General features: G+C 34.7%; 2 protein-coding genes across 2 annotated transcripts in view; one reads left to right on the top strand and one right to left on the bottom strand.

Annotated features, from left to right (window-relative positions):
* LOC147074224 (uncharacterized) overlaps positions 1 to 8,772 on the bottom strand; it is a 33,496-nt gene extending 24,724 nt beyond the window's left edge. The window contains exons 1-2 of the mRNA XM_085944038.1: positions 8,575 to 8,772; positions 1,490 to 1,736 (exon numbers count right to left, since the gene is read on the bottom strand). Of these exons, the coding sequence (XP_085800164.1) occupies positions 1,490 to 1,736; positions 8,575 to 8,603 (276 nt within the window). The 5' untranslated portion in view covers positions 8,604 to 8,772. The remainder of the gene's footprint in view (positions 1 to 1,489; positions 1,737 to 8,574) is intronic.
* Positions 8,773 to 8,992: 220 nt separating this feature from the next.
* Positions 8,993 to 18,350, top strand: LOC147074223 (BAG family molecular chaperone regulator 2). Its single transcript, XM_085944041.1, has 4 exons — positions 8,993 to 9,310; positions 11,836 to 11,978; positions 15,702 to 15,814; positions 16,733 to 18,350. The coding sequence occupies exons 1-4, from the start codon at positions 9,204 to 9,206 to the stop codon at positions 16,979 to 16,981; spliced, it is 612 nt and encodes a 203-aa protein (XP_085800167.1). The 5' UTR covers positions 8,993 to 9,203; the 3' UTR covers positions 16,982 to 18,350.
* Positions 18,351 to 26,848: the final 8,498 nt, after the last annotated feature.

Below are 26,848 nucleotides of genomic sequence, written 5' to 3'. Positions count from 1 at the left end.
ATGACAATGATGATGCAGGTGCCAAATTTCCAATATCGTAAATGGAACAACCCAGCCCTTTGTATAAATTTCCATTATATATATAAAAGGGAAGCTAAAATAGAGTATTAATTATTTATAGTGCAGCTTATTTGTAAATAAAAAACGTTACCAAGTGTAATTTTGGAATTGTTAAATTCCACTCGATAGTTAAATTATTAAGTTTTATCTATTTCCTGAACAATTTGCCCAAATGCGGTTGCCGGTTTGTAGATTAAGCACTCGTATAGGTGCTTTCAAACATAGTATCCTATTTTTTTACGTACATAAAATGTTGTGTCAAACAATCCGTGGAGAAAACTGACAATGATATTCGTGTTCACAAAATGACAAGCAAGAATGTTGGGATTATAGTAAAGGTAACCCCCTTCATCGCGACCTCAGCGAGTGCGAATTCGTTATATCGCGATCTTTTTTTTAAATTGGAAATTGTGGAATGGGGAAATTATCCACCAAGTTTAATTTTTAATGTGGATGAGACAGGACTCTATTGGAAACGAATGCCAATACGTACGTTTATTTCCATAGAGGAGAAGACTGCTTCTGGATTTAAAGCATCCAAGGATCGTCTAACTCTTCTTCTCTCAACGCATTGAAGAAACTGATGGAAGTGATAGAGATGCCATGCGGGTTTGGTGGAAACAATAATTTAATATTATGAAAGCTATCAGAAACATCGACGAAGCGTGGAATGAAGTCACCCATTCGTCTATGAAGGGTATTTGGAAAAGGCTGTTCAGTGAAATTGTTGAAGTTCACTGGAATTATGAAAATTATATTCAAAAATCTCATCGAAGTTAGTCTTATAGCCATATCCGGGGGCATCGAAAATGTTGATGTAGATGATATTCAGACTTTGTTAAAATCACACGGCGAAACCTTAACTAACTAAGAGCTGCAGGAAATAGACTCCATTACGTCCCTAGAAAATGACGTTTCCGAAATTGTTCCCGTGCGAAAGTTAAGTGTTAAAACCATTGAAAAGGCCCTTTCTCTTCGCAATCAATGCATGGAGTTGTTAGAAGAGAATGATGAAGATTACGAACGAGTTAGTACTGTAAAACATGGCTGTAATGCATTATTAGACAGTATGTAATCGCAAATTTTGCACAATAAACGTAGAGAGGCCAAACAAGGGAATCCCTTGTTGATAGTGAAATTTCTCTTATCGCGACCATGTCCAGAATGTATCCCCCACGATGAACGGAGTATCAAATATATTTGTAGTAATAGTTGTAGTCTTGATAATGCTGTTACAGCCATTGAAAATATTTTGTAGAATTTAATTTAATTTATATTATCATTTTGTAAAATGAAATTCTAGCAAGTAAACGCTGACTCAATAAATAATATTATATTTATCGCAAAGATGTTCCAATTTATTATAAATAAAGTCTAAAAATTATTAATAAGTTCATCCAATTTAGATATTGGGTAATTAAGAACGTACCCCAGGAATAAAGCACGTGGCCAGCATAGTTGTGTATACTTCATTTTTTCCATGAAACATGTAAGGTTTTTCAATACTTCGCAGATCTTTAGGGGACAGACAACACTGGCAGAGTGACGGTGCTTGCGTTGATTGAACCGTCACGTGTTGCGTTGGCAATGTCTTCCCCATCCCGGAGCCAGCCGCGGATGATGAGCCAGTGTCACCAAGTTTCTGATGTACATACTGCTTATGCTCTTCTGTATTTCTGAAAATTACAACAAAAAAACGGAGAAATCAAAGAAAGACACCATTTATCAACGGGTGATATTATATACATAATATCTTCTTATTTATATCAATCCACTCCTGGACTAAGGCCTCCCCAACCTGATTCTACTTCTCTCGGTCATATGAATTGCTATATTTATTATAATTTGTGAGATTATATTCTATTTATATTGCCATTACCATCATGAATCCATATCGATCCACTGCTGGATGCAGACCTCTCCAAGCTGATTCCACTCCTCTTCGTTTTATGAATTTCTTTACTTATCAGAATTGGCTATTTTATATACCTTTTTATATTATCATTAGGTACCATCAGCTTGGATCTAAAATTTCATTCCTCTCAGACTATGCATTGCTTCATTTATCAACATTTGTTTCGATATGAACATCCCAAATCGGGAAACGTTATATTATTGTCATATTACTTATTTACAATGACAATTGCTTATTTATGACTAAAATTTTTGCAAGCAGTTGTTTTTTACAGACAATGAAACAAATTAATGTTTAAATTTATTTTTTACTAACCTAACCTTTTCTATCACATAAACGGGAGAAGTGGAAGATTAATGCTGCGATTACATTATGATCACGTCACGTGTTGTCACATGCTGGTACGGGGACAAATTTAGTTTTGAATGATCACTATCTCTATAAATTCAATTATGGAAAGTGCCAACTCTAATTCATTACATAGTCTTTAGTCACGGTAATTTCAATTAATTTTAAAAATTTCTACTTGTGCGTATGTTAAAATTACTTGCAATATTACATCCATAGATAATATTTTGAACAGAACCAACCAGCAGACCATAGACAATTTAATAGACGTTAACACCAGACATAGATAATAATTTAAGGGTGGGAATTAATCGCACAATGCAATAATCAAAATTCACAAAAAAAAATAACTATAACATTTGGAAAGTAGTTTTCACATATATTAAATGATTTCACAAATAAATAGATGAAATCACATAAAATAGTTTGTTTCACAAAACAAAAATCATAAATCACTCATTGTAAATATAAATTCACTCAATTTTGACAACTGCACACATTTGTAAAATTGTTCATCACAAAGAAAAGGTAGAAATTCACAAATGTCAAACTAATAATTGTAGCAGCAATACAATTTATTAGAAGGCAATCGCAAAAATGATGGTTAGGTGTCAATATAATTAATGTTTAACGCAGAAATATAAATATGTGTATATTCGTGCTGCTATCATTCATATATTATTTGATGTAAATCTACAACCAAATAACACCACCTAGGTATATCTTTTTCGGCTCATCGATATAAATTTTGGTAAATGTGGCGCAGATGCCGTCATGAGATTGTATAAGTATCATTTTTGAACTAAACCTAACCTAACCTATTCTAACGTAATCTAACCTAATATAACTTAACCTAACCTAACCCAACTTAACCTAACCTAACCCAACCAAACCTGACCTGACCTAACCTAACCTAACCTAACCTAACCTAACCTAATGAGATCCCCGGGGTTCCAGCGGCTAGCTCAGGAGTCCATCGAACCCCGGATTCACAAAAAAGAGAAAATTCAAACGGTTGGAGTGTAAATAAAACACAGTCCTTCGTGCTCGTAACGTGATATTGTTTATATTTTACATTTTCTTAATTTTTAGTTTTACAAATTATATTTGGGATTTTTACAGTTGTAGTCGTCAGGTCCGTACCTATCGGAAAGGGGACGCTTACTAACCTCCTTTTTTCTTTCTTTTTAAATTCCTCGTACCGACGCCATCCAGCAAAAAAAAGGACTCTCGTGATTGGCCAAATTTTATCGCGTGATCTTTGATTCGGCGAATCACGAGCCTGACCCTGGCGCCGGCGCGCGAGGATTTCACGCACAATGCGCGGCAAAATTTATTATATTTAAATCCTTATATTTAGTCTTAAAATTATCTCTTTCATCCATCATCATTTTTACTTTTTAAATTAAAAAGAAATACTTACGTGGTTGAGCAAGGAATCAGATTAGATGTTTTATGAAGCCGTTTCTAGAGGTCAGGGTTACGTTTCGACTTAAGCTACTAAATGATTATTTTACACCGGGAGAAGCCCGCCTGTAACAGGGGTGTATCATTCGCCCCATCTGGATTAAAGTCGAAAGGTACGCCCTGATTTCATCGGCCACCCATCCAATTCCTTGTTCATCCGTTAAATACATGGCATGATAACAGTTTATATAAAAAAAATTCAACTACAATCTAACTATTCTAACAAAAAAAAAAAAAACAACTAACTTTACGTATTGTTTCTATATTTATTTTAATTACTATTTTCCTGCTCAAAGCAATGCTCCTGAATAAGTCAGAGTTTGATTTATTTTCCTTTCTTATTATCATTTGTCATAATTTATTATTATTTTATTTTTCTCCTGTAATGTCGTGCGTTTATTTTGTTTTCGTAATGTTTTCTTGTTATTTTATTCGTTTTTATTAGTCAGCGGAGGGGTCGCGAAGCTGCAGTCTTTGACTCTCGCGCTTTCCAATCTTTCTTTTGTATTCCTAGGGGCTATATTCGTAGACGTTTGGCCCTCGTTCGGAATTATTATTTCGTGTTACGTTTTTCTTCTTCTGGTGCAATAGGAGCGTACCTCGTTTGGCGTCGTCTGCCTTTGCAACCAGTGCGTGGTAGTGGCGTTACTATTGAGCCAGGCTCGTTCCGAGCAGCGGATATCTTTCTGTGGAAAGTTTTCCACTGATCTGCTGGTCTCTGGAGTATCACCTCATAGATGGACAGGTACTGTGTCTCCATCTGTTCCTATTACTGCGGGCAAGGCATCGTATAGCGGTACAACGGCCAGGCTCGTTGACGGCGGCACGGCTCTCCCACAGGTAATAGGATGGATGTTTACAATAAGTATCCTTTTCCCTTTCTTTTTTTTTTTATAGATGGTTACACTTCGGAAGTACCTCTTGTTGTTTCACGATCTTTCAGGCGTCACGTCCCTAGTCTCTCCATGAACCTGCGCGAGAAAGGAGAGTGCGCACTCTCCACACCATCAAGCTTTGGTATCATGAATTTTCGGCTACGCTGCCTTTGGATGCGCTTACTTCGAGAGGTGGCTCCCTTTGTGCTTCCAAATTGTCTTCATCTGTATTTATTCTTTTTCTTTCTTTAGTAATTTATTCGTTCATTAGACTTCCTGTACTTTAAATTTATTCGAATTTACTTTATTAATTACTCCTACCCCATACATTAAATAGCTACTAATTTTATATAAAATCTTCCCATTGTACTTATGGTACTTACTATCACATTTAATATTTTACCCTAATACCCATAATTATTTTGCAACATTGTATTGACTGTATAAATCACATTGATATTAAAAATTGAAATATTCCACCCTCTCATTATATTTATTTCTGAATCAGTACACTTAAAACTGTGTAATTAACTTTATTTTTAGTGAAACCCATTTTATTTAAAAAAAAATTGTTGTTTCGTTTTACGCGCCCGACATCCTGTTCCAAAGGCGCGCCGCGCCGATTTGCGGTGCCTCTCACGTTTTATTATTATTATTTTTTTTTTTTTATTATTGAAACCCCGTTGAGAAATTTACGGCTTATTGACTCATTTTTTTTTTTTTTTTTTTTTTTATCACAAGCATACAATCTCTACTTTCATCCTTTTATACCTAATTTTAACTTATTATTAAAATTTAACATAACAACTAACACTTCGTCGAATGATGCCTTATTATTCCCGTTCCGTTTTCGCTGTGTTAAATTTACGATTGGTAATTTGTAAAGAAATAATAGTGACGGTCGTATACTATTTTCTTCGTTTCTCTTTGGATTCAAATTATTAACACGGCGTAACTTTGAAACAGGTTTCGCGCTACTGTAGAATATCCTCTTTCCCGTTTATAAAATTGTTTGCGATTTTCAATGTTAATGTTTTCGAATTCATTCATATTTACTTTATTTGAACGGAAAGAATTGGCGTCACTTTGCGAAGCGTTATTTTTAGAACTAGAATGTACATTTTTCTTACTAACGAACTTAAGATTATAGGGCTCAGAAAGTGGGTCCTTAATTAACTTTTTATCCGTAATTAGAAGAATTTCCGGATATTTACGATTATTATCTTCACTTTTAACTACACTGTTTACACTGAAACTTCCAACAGCAACTCGGCGTTCACCCTTGACTAGAGGGTTGGCGACTGGTCCTGCTTCATCTCCTCGTGGTCGAGCCTGCGCCCGTACAGCTTCTTCGATTCATCTCAGCTTGCGCGCCTTCTCAGCCCTCTTGTGAGGCTCCCTAGCCTCGCGTTTCCTTTTTCTCTCCTCACCGAACATCCCGTGGTCGACTAGGGTACACATGTTAGTGATACCCTAGGAAAATCGGCATTTTGCTCGCCGTTTTTCGTCGTGAGTGGGCCGTGGCCTCTACGAGCCCTCCTCGCTGGATACCGTCGATGATGTGTCTGGTCTCCATAGGTGGGATTTGTGCAGCCATTCGTCGTACTGGAGACGCGCTGGTGCTACGGTCTCCAGCACGACGCTAGGCGCGGTCAGCTCCGTATGTGGACTGTCTTCGAACACCAGAGGGCCCTCCCGGTTTGATGTTGGAGACAGCACTTCTTCTTCGATAAGGGTTACGTCGGAGTCCGCTTTTTAGTTAACCATTTCTTGGTTGTTCCGGCTCCTGGATCGTCAACTTTTATTTAGCGTTCGCGGGCGTAAATTTTATTTCGCGGGTTCGGAAGAATTAATGCGATTCTTCACGCTTCACGTTGCCAAGGGCGCCATTGAGATCCCCGGGGTTCCTGCGGCTAGCTCAGGTGTCCATCGAACCCCGGATTCACAAAAAAGAGAAAATTCAAACGGTTGGAGTGTAAATAAAACACAGTCCTTCGTGCTCGTAACGTGATATTGTTTATATTTTACATTTTCTTAATTTTTAGTTTTACAAATTATATTTGGGATTTTTACAGTTGTAGTCGTCAGGTCCGTACCTATCGGAAAGGGGACGCTTACTAACCTCCTTTTTTCTTTCTTTTTAAATTCCTCGTACCGACGCCATCCAGCAAAAAAAAGGACTCTCGTGATTGGCCAAATTTTATCGCGTGATCTTTGATTCGGCGAATCACGAGCCTGACCCTGGCGCCGGCGCGCGAGGATTTCACGCACAATGCGCGGCAAAATTTATTATATTTAAATCCTTATATTTAGTCTTAAAATTATCTCTTTCATCCATCATCATTTTTACTTTTTAAATTAAAAAGAAATACTTACGTGGTTGAGCAAGGAATCAGATTAGATGTTTTATGAAGCCGTTTCTAGAGGTCAGGGTTACGTTTCGACTTAAGCTACTAAATGATTATTTTACACCGGGAGAAGCCCGCCTGTAACAGGGGTGTATCACTAACCTAACCTAACCCAACCTAACCTAACCTAACCTACCCCAACCTAATATTAGGTACCTAATAATATAATCTTAGATTGTGATAATGAAGTATCAAAATCTATGAGCATTTCAAATTTTAAATTAACAATTATTGGATCGAAAAACCTATGTGCCGACAGAAAAAGGTATTTATTATGAATAATTGTCTACTGGAATAAACTGTTTTCGTAAAAAAAATCATAAAAGTTCATGACGGCATCTGCGGCACAATTACTTAAGTTTTAATTAACGTCACTTTCTAAATAGGTATTTATAGTATTATTTGAATCTGAAAGTAGGTGCCTAATACATACTTATGTTTTGCCAAAATATTGTTTAAAATCATTAAACCTAATTTTCATAGTGTTTGTATTCTTTCACGATTAATTGGTTACAATAGTATATTGATACGTGAAGACTACTTTTTCCTTAGTGCAAATCGATCATTTGAGTGTTGTAGTTGATTTGTGAATATCATCCATTTCCGATGTGGCGAACATCTTTTTAAATGTTGTCAGCGCTTTGTGAAAACAGTCTATTCAATTGTGCGAATATATATTCCCCATAATTTAATAGAAAATCCATAAAGAAAAAAATAAAAACAAAGATGCATGTTTTGATGTGAGTCGAAAATGTATCATAGGCATGCAGAACATAATAAAAAATGTTCATTGAATCGTGCCGTTGCCGATGTAGCGCGGTATGCGTGAGGTGACCTCATTGTTGTTCTGGCGATTTTGGCAGATTTCGCTAACTGACAATGTTCGTTTGAAGGTTCAAAATGTGCTACGGGGTGGGAGCTTCAGTTTGATAACATTTCAAATACCAAGAAAAACGACATCACACATCTTTTCCCCATAAAGGCAGCTAACTGTGACAGCACATAATGTGATGATAATGTATTTGACACATAATTCACGTTATATTGGATCGCAATTTATGATACTCACATTTATTGCTTTATATTCAAATGGTTGATATGTATAACTCATATTTAAATGGACGTGACTTTAACGAAAGATTTATATACCGACACAATATATTATATCAAAATATCAGTGGTAGCAATCAGCGATTGCCAACTGTTCTGCTAGGTCTGGCAATCTGAGGTGAGTTGTGCCAAATTTAGATTGGCAGTAATGATTTGCAAATCATAAACGTGACAAATCAGAGAAATGTCAAACTACCTATCCGAAGTGGGTGAAAGTTCATCCCAAAGGGAAAACTATGGTGCATAGCGCATATTTTTTTTTTTAGCTCTACTTCACAATTATAATTAAATTTGTCTGCAAGACCTGGCGAGACAGCTGGCTCTGGTAGTGAATATTGACTAGTTTATTTAATGATCTTAATTCAAAAATATTATGAATGAAAGTAAATACCTGAGTTGGTGCAAATTTTGTTGATACATTTTAAAGATTTCCCAAGTATACAACAGTAAACAGATAACAATCACAACGAATCCTTCTACATAACTCGAATAAAGTATACTTTTTATAGATAATTAACTACAAATACATAAATATTTTTTGACATGACGCTTGACGTATTTTTTGTAAATTTGTATACATTTGACAGCTGCAATGTTACCATATTTGAAAAATTTTCTCCGTTTTTGTAAATTTAGTAAATTTAATTTAATTATTAAAGTTAAAAAAACGAAAATAAATCGCATTAAAAGAAATTTATATTAAATATTTTGATAGATATTGTAAAAAGTGACACGCTTGAATAATTAATTACCTGTATTATTGGTTACTTATTTGTAGTGTTGGTTACTTGTATTATTTTTTCTTACATGACAACATAAAATTTTTCGAATCGTATTTACGTATTTGTGACAGCAGATCTGGAACAAAAAGTTTTCCGGGTGCTTCGAGGTTATAATTTATTACTGTTCACAGCTGGTTTCCTCAGTCTTCAAACTTCGCACCAATCTGTCGCGCAGTATTTGCCACTATCAGCCAATATTGGATGAATAATCTATAAAACAGCAGCCGATATAAAAACAATGGAAGTCGACTTGTGGCAACCTAGCTCTCTGGATGCTGGACCAAGCGGTCTTTTACCGACGATTGATGAATCTGGCGATCTAGGACCACAAGACCCAAAAGATAGGTGAATAGCATTACTCTCATTTAGACATGATAATTTAAAATAATCTTGACCTTCGCTTATTCAGATTCAACTTTCAAGAAATCAATAACCAAGTAATCCTAAATTGACGTTTAATATTTTGATTCAAATTTGGAATATTGATTTGAGTATTTAGAAACATCACAATTTATCTTCGTATGTTCAAGTAATTATGCCGCAGATGCCCGCATGTGCTTTCATATTTTTTTTTTTTACGAAAACAGTTTATTCCATGTAGACAATAATTATATTAAATATATACCTTTTTCTGTCGGCGCAGATGTTTTTCGATCCAATAATTGTTAATTTAAAATTTGAAATTTTCATAAATTTCGATGCATCATTATCATACATATATAGCGCCTGTACACGTGCATGGATTTACTGCTGGCAATAGTGCTTATTTTAAACTATCATGACAATAACTGTTTACACGTAAAAGTGCTGACTGTCTCTCCAATCTCACTCTTCAAGAGTAAGCAAGGCGCGATGTTGTCATTTTATAGTACTGTTTGACAGGACGTATTGAAAATCGGTTAACCTCATAATGAGAAGTTCGTTTTTTTACCGACAGGTTCTCCATTATCGTTCTATTGCGCAGGCGCAGATCTTACTTGCGCGTTAAAATTCAGAAGCTTCCAAACTTGCCAACTGCAGGATAATACATGTGTACCCATACATTTTCTTACTTTGAACAGTAAACTCGTGCGCGTGTAAATGGGGTATAAGATTATATCGTCAGTCCCTATTAAAAAAGTCGGATCTGCAAAATGCTATTTTTCAGTACGAGCAATCAAAGATGTTTCATCAAATATCCTTTGTGACCTGTTGCTTGCCATAATGAATAAAAATACGGGTTATGGAAACTTTTTTAAACGTTTATAAAAACATCCGTCTGTCCGGTGAACATAGCAGCAACTGTCAGATCCGACGCATCTTGCTCACCCACGCCCAGCCAACAATGTCGGTTGGTAAGAACCGACATTGTTATTCGGACACTTTCGGTAGATCCGTCATTTTTAACTTGAATATCTTGAAATTTTTCAAACAAACAAAAAAAACTGTGATTGTGGTATAAATGTTTAAAGTGTTTAAATAACTTACACGTAATAATCCGAAAATGACAAAATTTCAGATCCGACTTTTTTAATAGGGACCGACGATATTAGGTTTGGGTAGGTTAGGTTGGGTTTTGTCTAAAAAGAAAGTTATAAAAACTCACGCGGGGGGCATTTGCGGCACATGTATCGTTTTTGAGAATCCCAATTACATATCACAAGAATTCTTAACTACCCACATTTTTGTGTGTACTCAGCGCCATCTTTAGATTAATTACTTGAGTACTTCATTTAATTTTATAGGTACTTCATTTCGGTTAGAAGACAGAGAAACTACTAATTATTATCTAAGTATAAAATTATATTACTCATCGGTACAAGTCGGTTATGGGGAAGCCAGCGGTAAACACATTTTGAAAATAGGCGTTATGCTGGATTATTTGTTAGGTTGGGTTAGGTTAGGTTTTCATTCTTGAATTCGTGAATTTTGCCAAAATCGGCTATGACAATTAGCGTGGTTCCCGCTTGGCTTCCCCATAACCGACTTGAACCTAAGTACTTATCTTCTCTATGATTAAGTACCTAGTAGTATTTCTATATTCTAGTTTTAAATTAGTTTATAATTAATTCTTCTTTTTTTTTTGACTATATCCGATTCTAATAAGGTCATATGTGCCTCCACGGAGTGGAGGTTTGCATTAAGAGATTTTTGTTTTTACAAGAAATGGATGTTCGCCACTTGCTCAACCTAATAGTTCCATACTCTTGATTCCAAACACATATACAGTCAAACTTGGTTATTACGATCACGGAAATAGCCAGATCTCGGATGTAATGAGGAAACATTTGTTGACATTTTAGTTTATGATTTTCTCCATACATTTATTCACTTTTATAACGATCTACTTCTTGGATATACTGAGCAAAACTGTTAATGTGTCGATCGTTTAAAAACAACATTTTCGACCCTAAGCAATAAAATCCACAGATGCCGCCGGGATCAGATTAATTTTATAACACTGGTTAGTGTCTAAGTACCAAATTGGTGTTTTTGCTGACAACATTGAAAAAGTATCCACGCATATGGTTGAAATTGCATGTAAAAAATCCAAGCTTTGTGAAGTCAGTAGGTACCTACCAGCGCCGACGGCTTACAATAAATAACTTCTTTTGTAGTTTATCAATGCCACGCTTGTTTCGGGGTTTTTATGATGGTTTTCAGATTTTTTATGTTCTATGCTTAAATAGTACATGGCGCAAAAATTGTTATATAACGAGTAATGCTTATAACGAGCAAATTCAGTCGGTCCCATCTTCCTCTAATAACCAAGTTCGACTGTATTATGTATTTGCCAGAACTTGGATTTGAACCTGGGACCTACGACATTATAAGCCGACGCGTAAGCCGCCATTTATATTTCATTCAAGTAATTAATAATTTGTTTACAGGTTAATAAAAGTTTTAGACCAAGTGGAAGCACGTGTGGAAAGGCTTAGAAAAGATGCAGCAAGAATCGAGGAGGAAAAAGACACATTGCTGGCAACACTAGATGCTATCAAACATTCCGAATGGATGACAGAATTAAATGAATGTAAGGAAATAATGACATATTTGCCACAAAACTCTTCCATATAGTTGGAATATAGCCACGCTTAGTTAGTATGTATTCTTCTTACGCTCTGTCCGCTTCTTGGCTGGATCATATGGACACCACACGGCACCTTCAAAAAACCTTGTTGCTCGCCAGTTTTATTGCCATTCCAGGTCATGCTAGCGACCCGTAGCTCTGCCGCATACACGCTGTAGATAGTATTTAGCTGCCTTTCAGGATGCCGGAATCCCGTTGGCTTGAAGAACAATCGAGCCAAGGTAAAGTTCTCTTCAGACATCCGCAGCACGAGGCTGAGCCAAGTCCAACGTCGTCTCTTCACTCTCAGCGTGATGAGAAGCTGCTTGGTTTGCTCTCTTATCTCCCATTACTCCTAAAGTCATACCCACCACCCAGTATCCGTTTGCTCTGAACCTTCGTAAGGTGCCATAATTCGCCACCGTCAAAATGTAACTGTCAAATAGGGATCAGCTTGCTGACATTCGCATTACACACTGAAAAAAAGTCAGTACCTATTTAAACAAGCATTTAAAATACTTACAAAATCAAAATTTAAATTTTCCCACACCACATTTGCTCCCGTGAGTAGCAGTACTGGGAAGCGAGTTTTTATTTTTAACTTGTAAGTATAGTTTTATGGCAGTTCTTGTCCTTAAAACTTACTTACTTAACCCGGCACCTGCCTCAAAAATCGTATGACGCACCATAACTACGCATGAATTTCATTATCGTCTTTGTTCTATACTAAAAAAAGCAATAAAAAATATGTCACAGCTCCAGTCGAGAACCCAAAGCCATTAAGATAATTTCGACACACTAAAAAACCGTAATAAATCAGTTATAATATCAGAAACACTCGAACAAACGAATGCTATCCAAATTTGAAAGAACTTACCGCAAGTCGCCATTTTGTAGCAAATAGTTAGAGCTCTGCGCGGTGTGTAATATTTCGACACTTGTGCATACGTTCCCACGAATCGAGCGTTACTAATTTTCAAGTGCATATCGATAAATCACATATTAATGTCTTCGGGTTGAGTCGTAAACAAATATAAAGGGGACCCTTTTAATATATTTAAACTACACAAACACTTCACTTATTGAATATTATTGATAAATTAACACGAACTCACATATTAAAAAAAAAACAAATACAATAATAAACCTATTTTAAAATTCTTTAGATGTGTGATATATTTTAAAGCAAGGTGACAGACATAACGCAACATCACACGTTGGGCACATATAGCGAGAGAGTTTTGTTTTTTTCGGATTTTTTTTAGAATTCCTGCATACGAAACATCTTCTTCTAGGCTTATCGGTATTTTGTGTCGGTAAAATGTATTCTGGCAAATGTCCCGTTGCACTTTTGGGCAATAATCGTACGGGATTATCGCTAGTTGACGCTGTCGGCTTAGGCAGGGGTGCATTTGAAATTCTCACACAATATTTGTCCACTAGTTGTTTTATTACACAGAGTTGAAAATCGCCCAATGTTTTTTTGTCAGATTTAATAAATTTATATAAATAAAAAGCATTTAATAAATATAAGTCGATCATGTGGAATGCGACCTTTTTATACCACTTGATCGATTTTCTCATACACGACAAGTTGCTAAGCATCATGTCGGACTTATCTACCGTACCCATATTTTTGTTATAATCTATAACACATTTTGGTTTTTCAATGTTTTCGCCAGTTCTATAGTTCACTTTTCCCGTTGGTCCAAATGATGCATCGTGGAGGGTGGATAGCATGTGAACATCCCTCCTATCGTGCCATTTCAGAGCCAAAAGTGGACTATTGTACTTAGCCTCGGTATCTCCCTTTTTCAGTTTGCTGAACTCTGGCATATCTTTACGATTTTTTCTCACTGTACCGCAAGCATTCGTTTTGTGAGAGTGAAGGTATTTAAAGAGCGCCGGACTCGAATACCAGTTATCACACCATAAGGTGTGACCTTTCCCGATATAGTCTTTCATTAGCGTTGTCACTACCGCACCGGAAATACCGAGATTTTCATTGTCTTGTATGTCAGTCCCTTCCCCACAATAAATTATAAAGTCAATAATATATCCTGTCATTACGTCACACATCACAAACATTTTTATTCCAAATCGATGTCTTTTGGAAGGAATGAATTGTTTAAAAATTAATCTACCCTTAAACACGATTATGCTCTCATCTATGCAAAGATTCTGATACGGTATCATCGTTTCCCTAAAAATTGTTCTTGTGTGTTCTAACAGTAATCTAATTTTAGCTAGTCTATCATTTGAGGCGGTCACACTAGGATCAGAAAAATGAAGCATTTGTAAAATAAGTTGGTATCGATTTGTAGTCATTATTTTCCCAAAAATGTCTGCATGCAGGTAAGGATCGGTACTCCAATGTTCCTCTATCGACGTGTGCTTATTTCGAGTCATCAGCATTGATACGGCAAAAAATGTATACAACTCCGGCACTGACGTGTCTGTCCAATTGTGTGACCGCGATTTCGGTCCGAGGTCTCCCGCACTGTACGAATGGTTAAAAAATGTATTCGTTTGGTTCACTATTTCCGACATTATATTTTTATTCAAAAAATGTTCAAAGAAAAGACATTCGGGAGAGGATTCGTCCAAGTCGTTCGATGTCACGCCAGATCGACAATCATTGAATTCGTGAACTATTGGAATATACGGACCAGTTCTCCATGACCGCAAAAATTCAATTGGCTCGTCAGAGTCCGTATCGTCAACATCATGATCAGTCTCATGTTGTTCCAATTCCTCTTCCGACATGTCATAATCTGAGTCCAATTCCTCATTAGTACGCACATTGTCTTCCTCCATATTTACGCACTATAAAACTATGAAATGTTTTTAAAATGTTTAACTACAGTATTAAGAAACGCCAAATCACAGAAACCATTAAACTCACACACAATAGTTATTGATATCAGTATTAATGTTCACATTCACTAAAATGGGACACGGTAGACAGTACAAAAAGTATTTTAAAAATCGCGATAAAATAAAATCATACGTTCAATAGTTAATCATGCCAGTTTTAATGTGATAAGTACAACAGACAGCAAAAAAAGTATTTATCAACGATTGCGGTAAATATTCAACTTGTATGCGATAAATACAATCCCGCGCAATGGCCCGCTCGGTTGAAAGTCTGTCGTATACTGCGCAGTCGCGGCGCGCAGTTCAAACTGATTTCTGTCGACCGGCAAAACTTGGCCGTACGAATTGGTTCGAAACTTTGGTGATTATTTTATATTTAGAACCAATGCTTTTAAAATATGTCATAGGTGGCAGGAGAAGGACAAATCAGGCCAAATTTACGTGAAAAAATCAGTCCCGTATGATAAATATGGACGCGGTGGCATCGATTTATACACATGCGCATTGCGAATTTGGCCGATTTGTACAAGGTGTGTGACATCGGCGCCGGCCGGGTTAAAAACCGAGAGTGAGTGAAAAGTGGTGGTGACATGTGAATCTTTCAATAGATAGGTACTTAATATTAAATTAACAGATGCACACGTAAAGCACATCTTAAACATGTCAACGGGGCGGGCCTTTTGGTTACCATAGCAACCAGTACAGTCTTATATCTAAAAAATTTCTGTATCAGACAGCTTTGTTCCTTCATTTATAATAATATAAAAATAAATGATTATAATATATTATTATGTGTTTAATTGTTAATAGTTGAACGTGACGATGTACAGCATTCCTTGGGGCGTGTGCTCTCTCGCTGCCTTACCGTAGAAGCCTTTGTCAGAACCAACAGGGATCCACACCAGGAGGAGGCTCTCAATCAAGTAATATATTTCTCATCTCAAATAGGAAGTGAAGCTGACAAAAATGCTACTATGGCTAATGTTTAGATCAGTCATGGGCAATGAACCTTTACAAGCGTCCGTTTACAGTCCACTTTCAGTTTGGACTCATACGGGCCTTTGCGATATAAAGCCTCGATATAAGGCCGACCAATGAACGATCTTGATTGTTTTACAAAATTTCAAGTACACATTAAACCAGTGGCAAAGGGTGGAGGTAGGCAAGGCTGTGGAGATCCGACAAAAATTTTGCACACTAACCTTTGTCAGTCATACTTATTTGTTTATATTGAACTAAGAATACAAATTGTAGATGGTATTGGTTAATTTTTAAAATTTAATTATAATCTGCCGAGCGGCTTATGCCGGTCAGGTTTGAATCCTGGGTCTGGCAAATATACATATTTTTATTTAAAAAAAATACAAAATTAATGTCATACATAAAATCGAGGGCTTAGTGTCAAACAACACTATCTACAAAAGTGCAACTTTACAGGAGAGCCAAAAATCGTTATTTTAGATTCTTGTAACTTAACAAGGGAAATGTTTATTTAAAACCTAATGTTAATATTTTATAATTTATTGTGTATTGTACATTTATCTTGCTTATGATGATGTTAAAATTTATAGGGATAGTTTTTAAAAAAATTTGAAAACAATGGTAACTAATGTAGTTACCGTTCAAATTTACTGACGATTTAATAAGAAATTAGAAAAGATTGACATAAAGTTGTTTGACTATCATCTAGCCGTAAATGTAAAATAACGTTATCTCAAAAAAAAAAAAAAAACACTTTTTTGCAGATAACGTTGTCTGACTTTAAGCACTCGAAATAACAGTAATACAACTTAGGTTTCTGCTAGCATGGTTAAACCAATACAATTCATTATTATTTTCAGGTGAATCAATACATTGACAATCTGGTGGTGGGAGTAAAACAGGACCCCATAAGTGCTAAGGTTCGCTGCCAGTCGTTCATGAGTGCTTGCTCCGCTATCCAGCTACAGCAGAGTGGCCACACGCCAGGTGCTGATGCCAATTTCGAGTGCGCCATCCTGGGCTGCACCGTGGATGACCAGAAGCGAGTCAAGAAACGGCTGCAGGGGCTGTTGGACTATTTCGCCAAGCTCAACATCACCAGCACGTAGTGTGGACCGTTCCTCTAGTCTATATTGTCGTCACTATTAATTGTAAATTTATTGTTTATCGAATTTCCATTTGCAGCTTGTTTAATCTGTAACATGCTTCAGCTCAGCGTAGCTAAGTTAAAATAATAAAAAAAATTAAGTAGTAGTAGTAGTAAGTATGTCCATAAATTGAAATTTTGATAATGTATGGGAAACTTCAAATGTTTCTCATGAATTAAACCAAATAAGAATCTCAAAATATGTGCGTTGATCCTAACTTTGGCCTAACCTAATGCCCGAAATTAATTTAATCTTTTTTATGCCTCAAGATATTAATTAGTATGGCAGTATCTGACACTGCAGATTTTTAACAACATGCGTTGAATATAGAGCGAAACTCTTACTACAATCGTTGTAATACCGATAATTTGTGAGTTAGTATTTCATAATTATTCAGACAGATGTCACCGTCTGTTTAATTTTTTAGATTATGCAAATCAATCGACAGTGGCTAGTAATTTTGAGTGTAAAGTTTGAAGATATCTCGCTGCAGGCATAGAACCGGTTAAATTCAATATTGCCACAGTTAATCAATGAATACATATAAACAAGTTGTATATAATTGGGAATTCAACAAACATTTGTATATATCTGAGTTTATGAGATTATTCACCTTCCTATTAATTGTGTACGCTCAATCTTCTATGCATTGGCATATCATAGTATTACGGTAAATTTCTTTATTTAGTCTTTTTTTTATATTCTTCTATACTCTTTTACAATAATGTTTGAAATTGTTTTGAGTTTTGTATATATTATTTTCACTGAAAAACAAACTGTTTTTTTATCGGTGACGGTACACATCACATTTTTTTGCAAAATGAGCACCAAGACTTTCAACTTCTTAAATTAGTGCACTGTTTTTTTATCTATTTAAAAATTGGGGCTGTTTTGGCCCCGTTCTTGGAATGCCATAAAATATGTCTCATATTTCTTGACAAATTAAAAATTATAGGAAGTTATATATTATGTAACGTACATACATAGTAGCAGCCAAAGTTTAATGAATTAAAGATACATCAGGGATGCCTATCCGTTGCCAATAATTCCTATTATGTCACGTCACGTATTAATGCAGACGTTAAGAACTGAATTTTACTTCTCTTTTATTGATTGAATGTTTCAATTTTTAAAAAATCTGGTGACCTTTAAAATTTTTGTGACTGTATGCCCTCTTGATTTTTTTACACATCGAGACATCGATCGTCTAGGGCTGGTGTATTGGTTACTATTTATCCTTTAATCTCCAGCAGGGCTATTCAACTACAGTAAAACCTCGTTAATAAGAACACGGATAATTCTAAATTCGCCGTAATTCAAAATTTTCGCGAAAAAAAAGTCCCTTGAACATTATTTTCATATAAAACCATACCTTTAATTCAAAATTCGTAATTCGAAATTATTTCAGAGTCCTGGCATATAAAAATATTCAATAAATCGTAATAAAGTACACTATTTCATGAGCCAGTCATTGAAAATTGTAGACTTTTCTTAAAACATCATAAATTAATTTTTAAGAAGGTAATAAAAATAATCCTGACATTTTATGACCCATTAAAGCGTCAATTACATTGAGCTTTTTTACGAGCTGATTATTGGCAAATTTATAATCTGCCTGTAAATTCGCCCAGTGTAATCATCGAATAAGCTAATAAGCAGGTTGTAAACACTCCACCGATAAAAGTTGAAAGCCGGTCAACTTTTCACACTACACGCCGGCGTGTGGGCTTACTGCGTCTGCGCAGTAGAGCGATGGTGTTGGAAAAACGAACTACTCATTTTGAAATTTACCTTTTTGACGTTTAATGGAAACATTGTTATGGAGCGTAGCGACCTCCCGGTAAAAAAACGAACTACGTTCCGTCAAAATCGCTCGCTGGCTTGTGGCTTATCAGCGAATGGAAAGTTTTGTGTGTAATCATCAAATCGCAGTAGCTGAACCGCCCGCTTTTAAATTCGCCAATAAACAGCTCGTAAAAAAGCTCAATGTAATTGACGCTTAACACGCACGAAACCGGAAATTTGGTGGGCACATCTATGATCGTAAACGATATTAATGAAAATCATAAAATATTTTTTTGTTCAAAATTTTAATATTTTTCCCCCATACATTTCATAATTCGTAATTAGAATTTTTTTTTGATTTTCGGTCCGATCTGTTCGCTCACGAGTTCCTATTACGGGATAATTAACTGTAGGAATACGACTTTGGTATCATATCTATCGGATATAATACAGTTGACCTCGGTTATTACGATCTCGGACATAGTGAGATCTCGGATGTATTGAGGAAACATTCGTTGACATTTTGGTTTATGATTTTCTCCATATATTTATTAACTGTTATAACGAGCAACTTATTGGATATACCGAGCTAAATTACTGTTAATGTGTCGATTGTTTAAAAACATTTCGACCTTCTGCGATAAAATCCGATCGGACAGGATGCCGCCGGGGTCGCATTACGTTTATGACACTAGTTAAGTGTCCAAGTACCTACCTAATTGGTGTTTCCGCCGACAATAATGAAAAAGTATCCACGCATATGGTTGAAAAATCCAAGGTTTGTAAAGTCCGTAGGTACCTACCAGCGTTCATTACAATAAACAACTTCTTTTGTAGTTATGAATGGCATGCTTGTTTCGGGGATTTCTACGTTGGTTTTCAGATTTTTTATTTTCGACTTTTTGTGTTATGTGACCGCTCATTTAAAAATACCCATTCTGATATAACGAGTAACGCTTATAACGAGCAAAATTTAGTCGGTCGTAATAACCAAGTTCGACTGTATATGGGTTAAGTGATATGTTAGAGTAGCCCTGCAGGAACCGATTATTAAATGATTCATTTTTCTGTATGCATCTAGAATAATTAGCTTTTGGTCACCACCGTGTTGTGATAATATTTAGTATTAAATCTATTTTCTTAATCAGTTTGTGATAGGTTTGCATATTTCTTTTCCACCTGGAATATTTTATTTTGGGAAGGTGTCATACTCTTAGTTTAGTTTTTTTTAAAGTACTTTATTTTGTTTTACCAGCAATCCGATGTTTTGGATTTTTGTTTAGTTTTCTTCTACCTTAAAACATTTTTTTTAGTACAACATTTTTGTTCTGATGTCAGCCCGTATTGACCATTTCCCGGTTTTTTCAGTCGCTTTTATTTAGTATGTAATTGAACACGGGCTAAACGAGCGTGTCTTGTAAAGAATGCTTTTAGTTCATCACCAAGAAGAGAGTAGGTGAACTTCTCATCCCGAAAGTTCATCATCAGTTTTCTTGACTTTTTTGTTTATCTTTCTATTTCTTAATTGATTGTTATGAGCTAACGGTGTCCCAAGAGATGATTTCTCCAATTTAAAATCATATTATATTTCATCGTTGCGCCTTCAAAATCGGCTGTGTATTTTTCAAAACTTTACAGGAGATGCTAAAAATAATGCGAATTACAATGCCTGTTGCTTACAACATTGAAATATTTTTTAAAGCAATTCCGGAATACATTATTATAATAATCATTATATTTTTTCCTCGGTATAGAAGGAATTATTATAAAATTTTTGGTGAAAAAAACCTGTTTTGTGAAATTTAAGCACATAGCCGATTTTGATGGCGTAACGACGATTTATACATATTAAAAAATACAATTTATATCGTAGGGTTACTGCCAAAAGTTGGTAAGTCTCAAAATCATGTTATAGTGTAATTATTGCAATTTGAGAGCTTGACATGCCCTATAAAATCAGGCATTATGCTAATTTCTTTTTGTTTTATGTGCATGTTCTATATATTGGATGGATTTGAATTTTTTTCTAGCATACATTAAAAACACATAACGTCGCCGTAGATGTCAAGAGAGCCAGTCCACAAAATCATAATGCTGAGAAACAGGCGTGCAAAGATTTTGTGTGACAAATATAGGTAACATTTTTTTATTGAACTTTTTTGTTTTTAAAGATATCACGGTGAAACTTTGAACATATAATATACTTTGTGGTGTTACCTTTTTATTATTTTGTACAAATAACTAAAAAAAATAGTATCTTAGAAGTTATGTGTGTTATATCTCTTGACCACTGAATATTGAAATGTACAAAAAATGTAGTCAAAAGAGTTTTGTGACTTAAATCCATTGACCACTGCATCTTTGATGATTTTAAAATGTCTTTGTATACTTTACTCATTTTCGTCAAATTTGTGGCTTGGCTCCCTTTACATCTACGGCGACGATAATCCGTTGTTAATACTAAATACCTAAATTATCCACTTACCAACTTTTGACAGCAACCCCACGAATACAAATTGACAAAAGGTTGGCAATCAATACGCACTAAGGGAATTATATATTTTTCTGTCCAGCTATACGATACGTATTTACATCGGAACAATAGCATCATTATAGGCCATCCATGGACTGAAACCGTATGCAGTTTCGAACGGTGCGCTATACTAAACTTATCTTTTCTAGTCATGGAAATATATTTCCACAAAGTATATTATAAGCATCTGATCGTATCCGTTTATACCATACACTTACAAATTTAGTGAAAATATATTTTCATGAACAAAAATCATAAGTTTAGTATGGCACACGGATCTAAACCGCATACGGTTTCAGTCCATGGATGGCCTCTTAGTCATTCACTTATCAATATTTGATGTGTACTTATTTATTTTTGTCGTCTGCTTTACATCTATAATAATATTGGCAATTTTCCAATTCATAGAAATGTTTGGCACACAGGTTTATTGAGGCGTTTTCACCTCTGTATACTATAATTAATTATTGTCTATGTCAATTGGTTTAATTTAGTCAAATTAACATAATAATTATAATGGCAGGAACATAGACAGTAAAAAATGTGTTATACTTAATGTCTTTTACATTTATTTTTTGTACTTGTTTAAGTTTTTGATCTGGCAATATTGGACATGCCGAAACACTTTGGGCGGCAAAATTGAAATGCTCTTTTATCAAAATATTATAATATGCCTGTCCAATTTATAATTGCATATTATTATCTACTGTATGAGATTTATCTTTCTATCTTGCCTTTTTATAAAATTTTTGAAATAATTAATTCTTTTAGTTTTAATATAGATAAAATTAATTTTATTTTTACATTAATGGAATGTCAGATCGCTTGTATTGTAATGATATCTAAAGAAAGACTGTATGTAATTGAAAATGTATTAGATAGGGCTAGTTAATCAATCTAATCCAAATAAAAAACACTTCAATTTCAATTATTTTTAACATTGTAAAATTTAGAAATTGTACAACTAAAATTTATTATAAACATGTCTCGAATTTCTTATTTTAAATTTTAAAAAAATCATAATTGATCTTTCAAATTCATTACATCATAATGACTTAGAATGATTGGCACCACCATTTGGGACAACTGGACGATTGTCAACTTGGCACTGGACAAAATGAATGAAATGCAAGGAGAAATACACATATGTTACGATTTTAAACAGCAAATAGCTGGCAGTCTAATAATTCAATTGCACTGCTGAAATTCCAGTGAAGTGTTCGTTTATTTTATATTTTTGTTTCAAATCGTAATATAAATGTGTTTCTCTATACATTCTGTTAGTCTTTATCGGCACCGAGTTGTCCTGGTGGTATTGCTAATTATGCCAATTTCGCCTTTGTGATTTTATAGAACTATCTGGTCGATTATATTACGTAACACAAAGAAAAATTAAATAAGGTCTAATACCTTCTAAAATTAGTACCTATTAAAGTTTTTGACTCAAAATTTCCATGAACTTCTTTCCTATTTAAAGGTTTCTATATTTTTTAGTTATAATGGATCTGCAAGGGTTACTTAATACAATGCCTAAAATATTATTTGTATGCAGTGCATTTGTTAAGGTCCTTTTAAACGTCAGTTCTGTTGTCCGCTCAGTCGAGGTTTCCGTTTTGGTCCGTTCAGTTTTGAAATGGCGGTGTATTTAAACGATCAGTTGTCCGTTCAGTCGATGTTTCAGTTGCCAGGTCAGTTCGGAATCGGCGGTGTATATTTACGTATTTTTTATCTATACTAATAATGAATATTATTTTTATAATTACTTTCTAAACATGATTGGTTAGTGTAATGCAGTACGTATATTTAAATAAATTATAATATTTCAATCAAAATTAGAAAAGTAGTATGAAAAATATGGCAGCATAGTAATTTACACTTCAATTTAACTCTAATACAACTTCAATGCAACTCTAAAAACGGATATGAAAACTGACAAAAAAATCCATCCTGTCTCTGTTTCGGTTTCAGTTGGTTGCTTCAGTTTTGCATTTACTCGTCAGTTTATCCTACAGCTCGACGGAAACTGATTGGATAGCAAAACTGATTATTTAAAAACACCTTTATTTGATTAAAAAGTAATTCTGAGGATTAGTAATCGTGGAAATATAATAGGTATTGTAGGAATGTAATCTTCAGTTGACTGTATTTAACGTATTACATATAGGTCTAGGATGATTCGGTGCCAATCAGAGATCTAGGAGCCGCACGGATGAATAAATTTCGTGGGAGAAATACACATATCGTCGGTGTTTTGTAAAAAGGGCGAATTAACCAAAATGCTATTTTACAGGATTTTTAACTTTTTATTTATTTATTAATTACCAGTGGATGATTATTATAAATGTCTAACAAGCTATAATAGAGCTTAGAAAGAATACTGTCCTTATAATATAATGTTTTAAAAGGCCTAATATGTCACATTTGCTTTTTATTTGTAATACCAAGTGTATATTCGCCCTTACGATTATCGTTTTTAAGTACTTTCCTGTGGAGATAAAAATTCGCCGTTTTTACACAACAAAGCTAGTGCGGTACATATTGTTTTTTTCATTTATCGCCAAAATGGTTGATTCACCCTTTTTACAAAACACCGATATGTTTACAGTCAAAAAGCATCTACCAAGGCTCTAAAGCTAGGTTTGGTTATTACAGGTATTTGTGTTTTCTGATATTGAATTGCACAATGCATTACCTTGAACACCCGTCACAACCAAGAATAGCAAAGTAACAGCTGTAAACATCATTTTATGTTTATATATACCATATTATCAGATAGATACTTTTGTACTATACTTGCCAATTCAAATCGTAATGTATGTGTATCTCTTTGCACATCATATTTATCTGGCAGCATCCGGATCTAGCCAGCGCAGATGAATCACCACATTCATTATACATACTAATTCAGTTATAGGCTGAAAAGTAACTGTTACAAGATTATCATTGTTCTGATAGTCTATATTTTTCTTAGTTTGCGATATTTTAAACCTTTTCGTTGATAATTTACATCCTAGTTTTTATATCTTGCTAGACTATTCTTAATCGGGTGTCAAATCTGTGTATTATCATTGTCTCAAGGAAACTTCGCCACTGATTTCTGCAGAAATATTTATTGACCTTCCCATCTAGATCTGAATGTGTGGTGGTGTAATGAATAATTGCTCGGGGACACTATTTATACTACTCAAAACACCATTCACCAACTAACCATAGTTAATTCAATGCAAAGCAATGCTCTCTTTAATTATATGACGCAAATTTTTTTAGACGTGAACCGTAAAATGTACTATTTCATCTTTTGATTATCAAATTTTATTTAGTTTTTAATCCGACTCACCTATGTGCGGCAATCAATTTCTAATGCGCGCACAACTTAAAGAGGGAATACTGTTTGTGCATTGCATTACGAATGTTAGCACATTTACAAAATAAATCTTCCATTTAAATCTTTAGGAATATCAACAAAAAAGCAGAACTCTTCAATGTAAATGTAGTGTTCGCAATACTTCAATTCGTATGGAATTGATACAATATTGATATTTTAGATGACATCCCTTTTAATTCAATATTACTGAAAAAATGCACCTTCAAAATTATTAACAATGCAACATTTATGCGTCAAATACATTATCATCACGTTACGTGCTGTCACAGTAAGTTGCCGCTACGGGAAAAAATGTTGTTTTTCTTGGTCTATATAAAATATTATCAGACTGATGCTCCCATCCAGTAGCACATTTTGAACCTTTAAACAAACATTATCAGTTGGCAAAATATGCCGAAATCGCCAGAATGAGACCTCACGCGTACCGTGCTACATCGGCAACCGCATGATTAAATGAATGTTTTTTATTATGTTATGCATTACATTTTTGACTTACCTACGTCAAAACGTACGCTTTGTTTTTCTCTCTAGTAAATTATTATATATGTCTGGTGTTTATGTCTATTATCTATGGTCTGCTAGTAGGGTTCTGTTCAAAATATGATCTATGGATGCAATATCAGAATTGATTTTGACATATGCACACGTAGAAACTGTTAAAATGAATTGAAATTACCATCTAAAATATGAATAAATTAGAGTTGGCAGTTTCCATAATTGAATTTATAGAGATCATTCAAAATATTCATTATGAGACTAAATTTGTCATCGTACCGGCATGTGACGTGATCATAATGCAATCGCAGCATAAATGTTGAGGCTTGATAAAAAAAACTGTGGGTGGAGAAAGAGAGAGCATAGCTTGTAATATTTCATCCATGTGTCCAGGGACGTCAAAAAAGATACTGATATTTCGCATTTTTTTATACAACAAAATCTGTTCAGACGGCATCTTCAAATACTTTTTCTTTCGATGTGATGTGATGGCTTTTTATGTCATAATTTGGGCGGTTGTATAGAAAGTAAAAGTATCGCCGTAAAATGATGCATGGTCCGTGAACGATTTATTTCTAAAAAAAATCACTAAATCAGTATCGTCATCGAAAGAAAAGTATAGATACTGTTTTGACGGCCCTAGTCATGATGTAATGAAATTTTGTCTATTTGCCCATGCGTGTAGTTGAAACTATGACAATATATTTGGTTAGCACCTACTTGGAGACAAAAGGACTTGGAAAATGGTAAAGGAGAGAGACTAATTTCAGCCTTGCGGTTGTAATAAAAATACCATATTGTGTTTTTTTCCAAGCTATTTTTCATTAGTATTAAATGAAAAACATTTATTATGTAAAATTGTTTGTGTGAATATTAGTCTAATATAAAAAAATTAAAATTATTCAGTGTCACGTTATTTTGTTTTATTTCGAGAGTGGAAGATCAAAAAAGGAACATTGATAATAACAAAAACTTATGAATATGTACTGGGATTACATAGAGAACAATATTATGTTACAAAAAGAAGACTGGTTTCTGCTTTACTGACCTTTAATGCTGAGTCTATCTAATCTAAAATGCTGGGAAATATTAGAATGGTGGTACCCGGTGTGCCACGAATTTCTATGAAAACTAAAACCTTAGAAATATAATATTAAAAATATATCACAAAGACTTTTAAATCGGTTAAGAATGTCACCATGATTACAAGAGATGGCAATATATTTTGTACAATTTATTAATTTATTTAAAACAACCGACCGGAGATAGTGTAGTGAGTCTGAAGTACAGCGTGTAGAAATGCTTATTTTCTATGGCCGGCCTTGAATGCGCGTATTTGCGCTTGTGGCATACACACACCTGGTTAGGATTTACTTTAGTGACCTTAGCTAATATTAAAACAAAGTCAAATAACTAAATGATATAAAGACATGAAATTAAGAGATTTAGGATTTTTATCCAATTAAAGAAAGCACAAAAAACACTTCATACACAGATAACCTAACCTAAACTCAACTCACGTAAGTGGCATATATCAATATCCAAAGCGATTTGATTAAACATAATGGCGGGTTAGTTCTGCACCTTGGGAAAACAAACAACGCGTGTCCTCGATTTCTAAGATAATTAT

This window comes from Rhyacophila brunnea, unplaced genomic scaffold (assembly GCF_057557595.1).
Source record: "Rhyacophila brunnea isolate RB1 unplaced genomic scaffold, BYU_Rbru_1.0 scaffold_16, whole genome shotgun sequence".
Classification (NCBI taxonomy): Eukaryota; Metazoa; Arthropoda; class Insecta; order Trichoptera; family Rhyacophilidae; genus Rhyacophila; species Rhyacophila brunnea.
Note: the sequence above shows the minus strand (reverse complement) of the source record. Positions and strands in the feature narration are given on the sequence as shown.

Coding starts and splice junctions, on each gene's coding strand:
- LOC147074223 (XM_085944041.1), top strand. CDS start 9,204: ATGGAAGTCGACTTGTGGCAACCTAGCTCTCTGGATGCTGGACCAAGC. Junction 9,311..11,835: donor CCACAAGACCCAAAAGATAG/GTGAATAGCATT, acceptor ATTTGTTTACAG/GTTAATAAAAGTTTTAGACC. Junction 11,979..15,701: donor GATGACAGAATTAAATGAAT/GTAAGGAAATAA, acceptor AATTGTTAATAG/TTGAACGTGACGATGTACAG.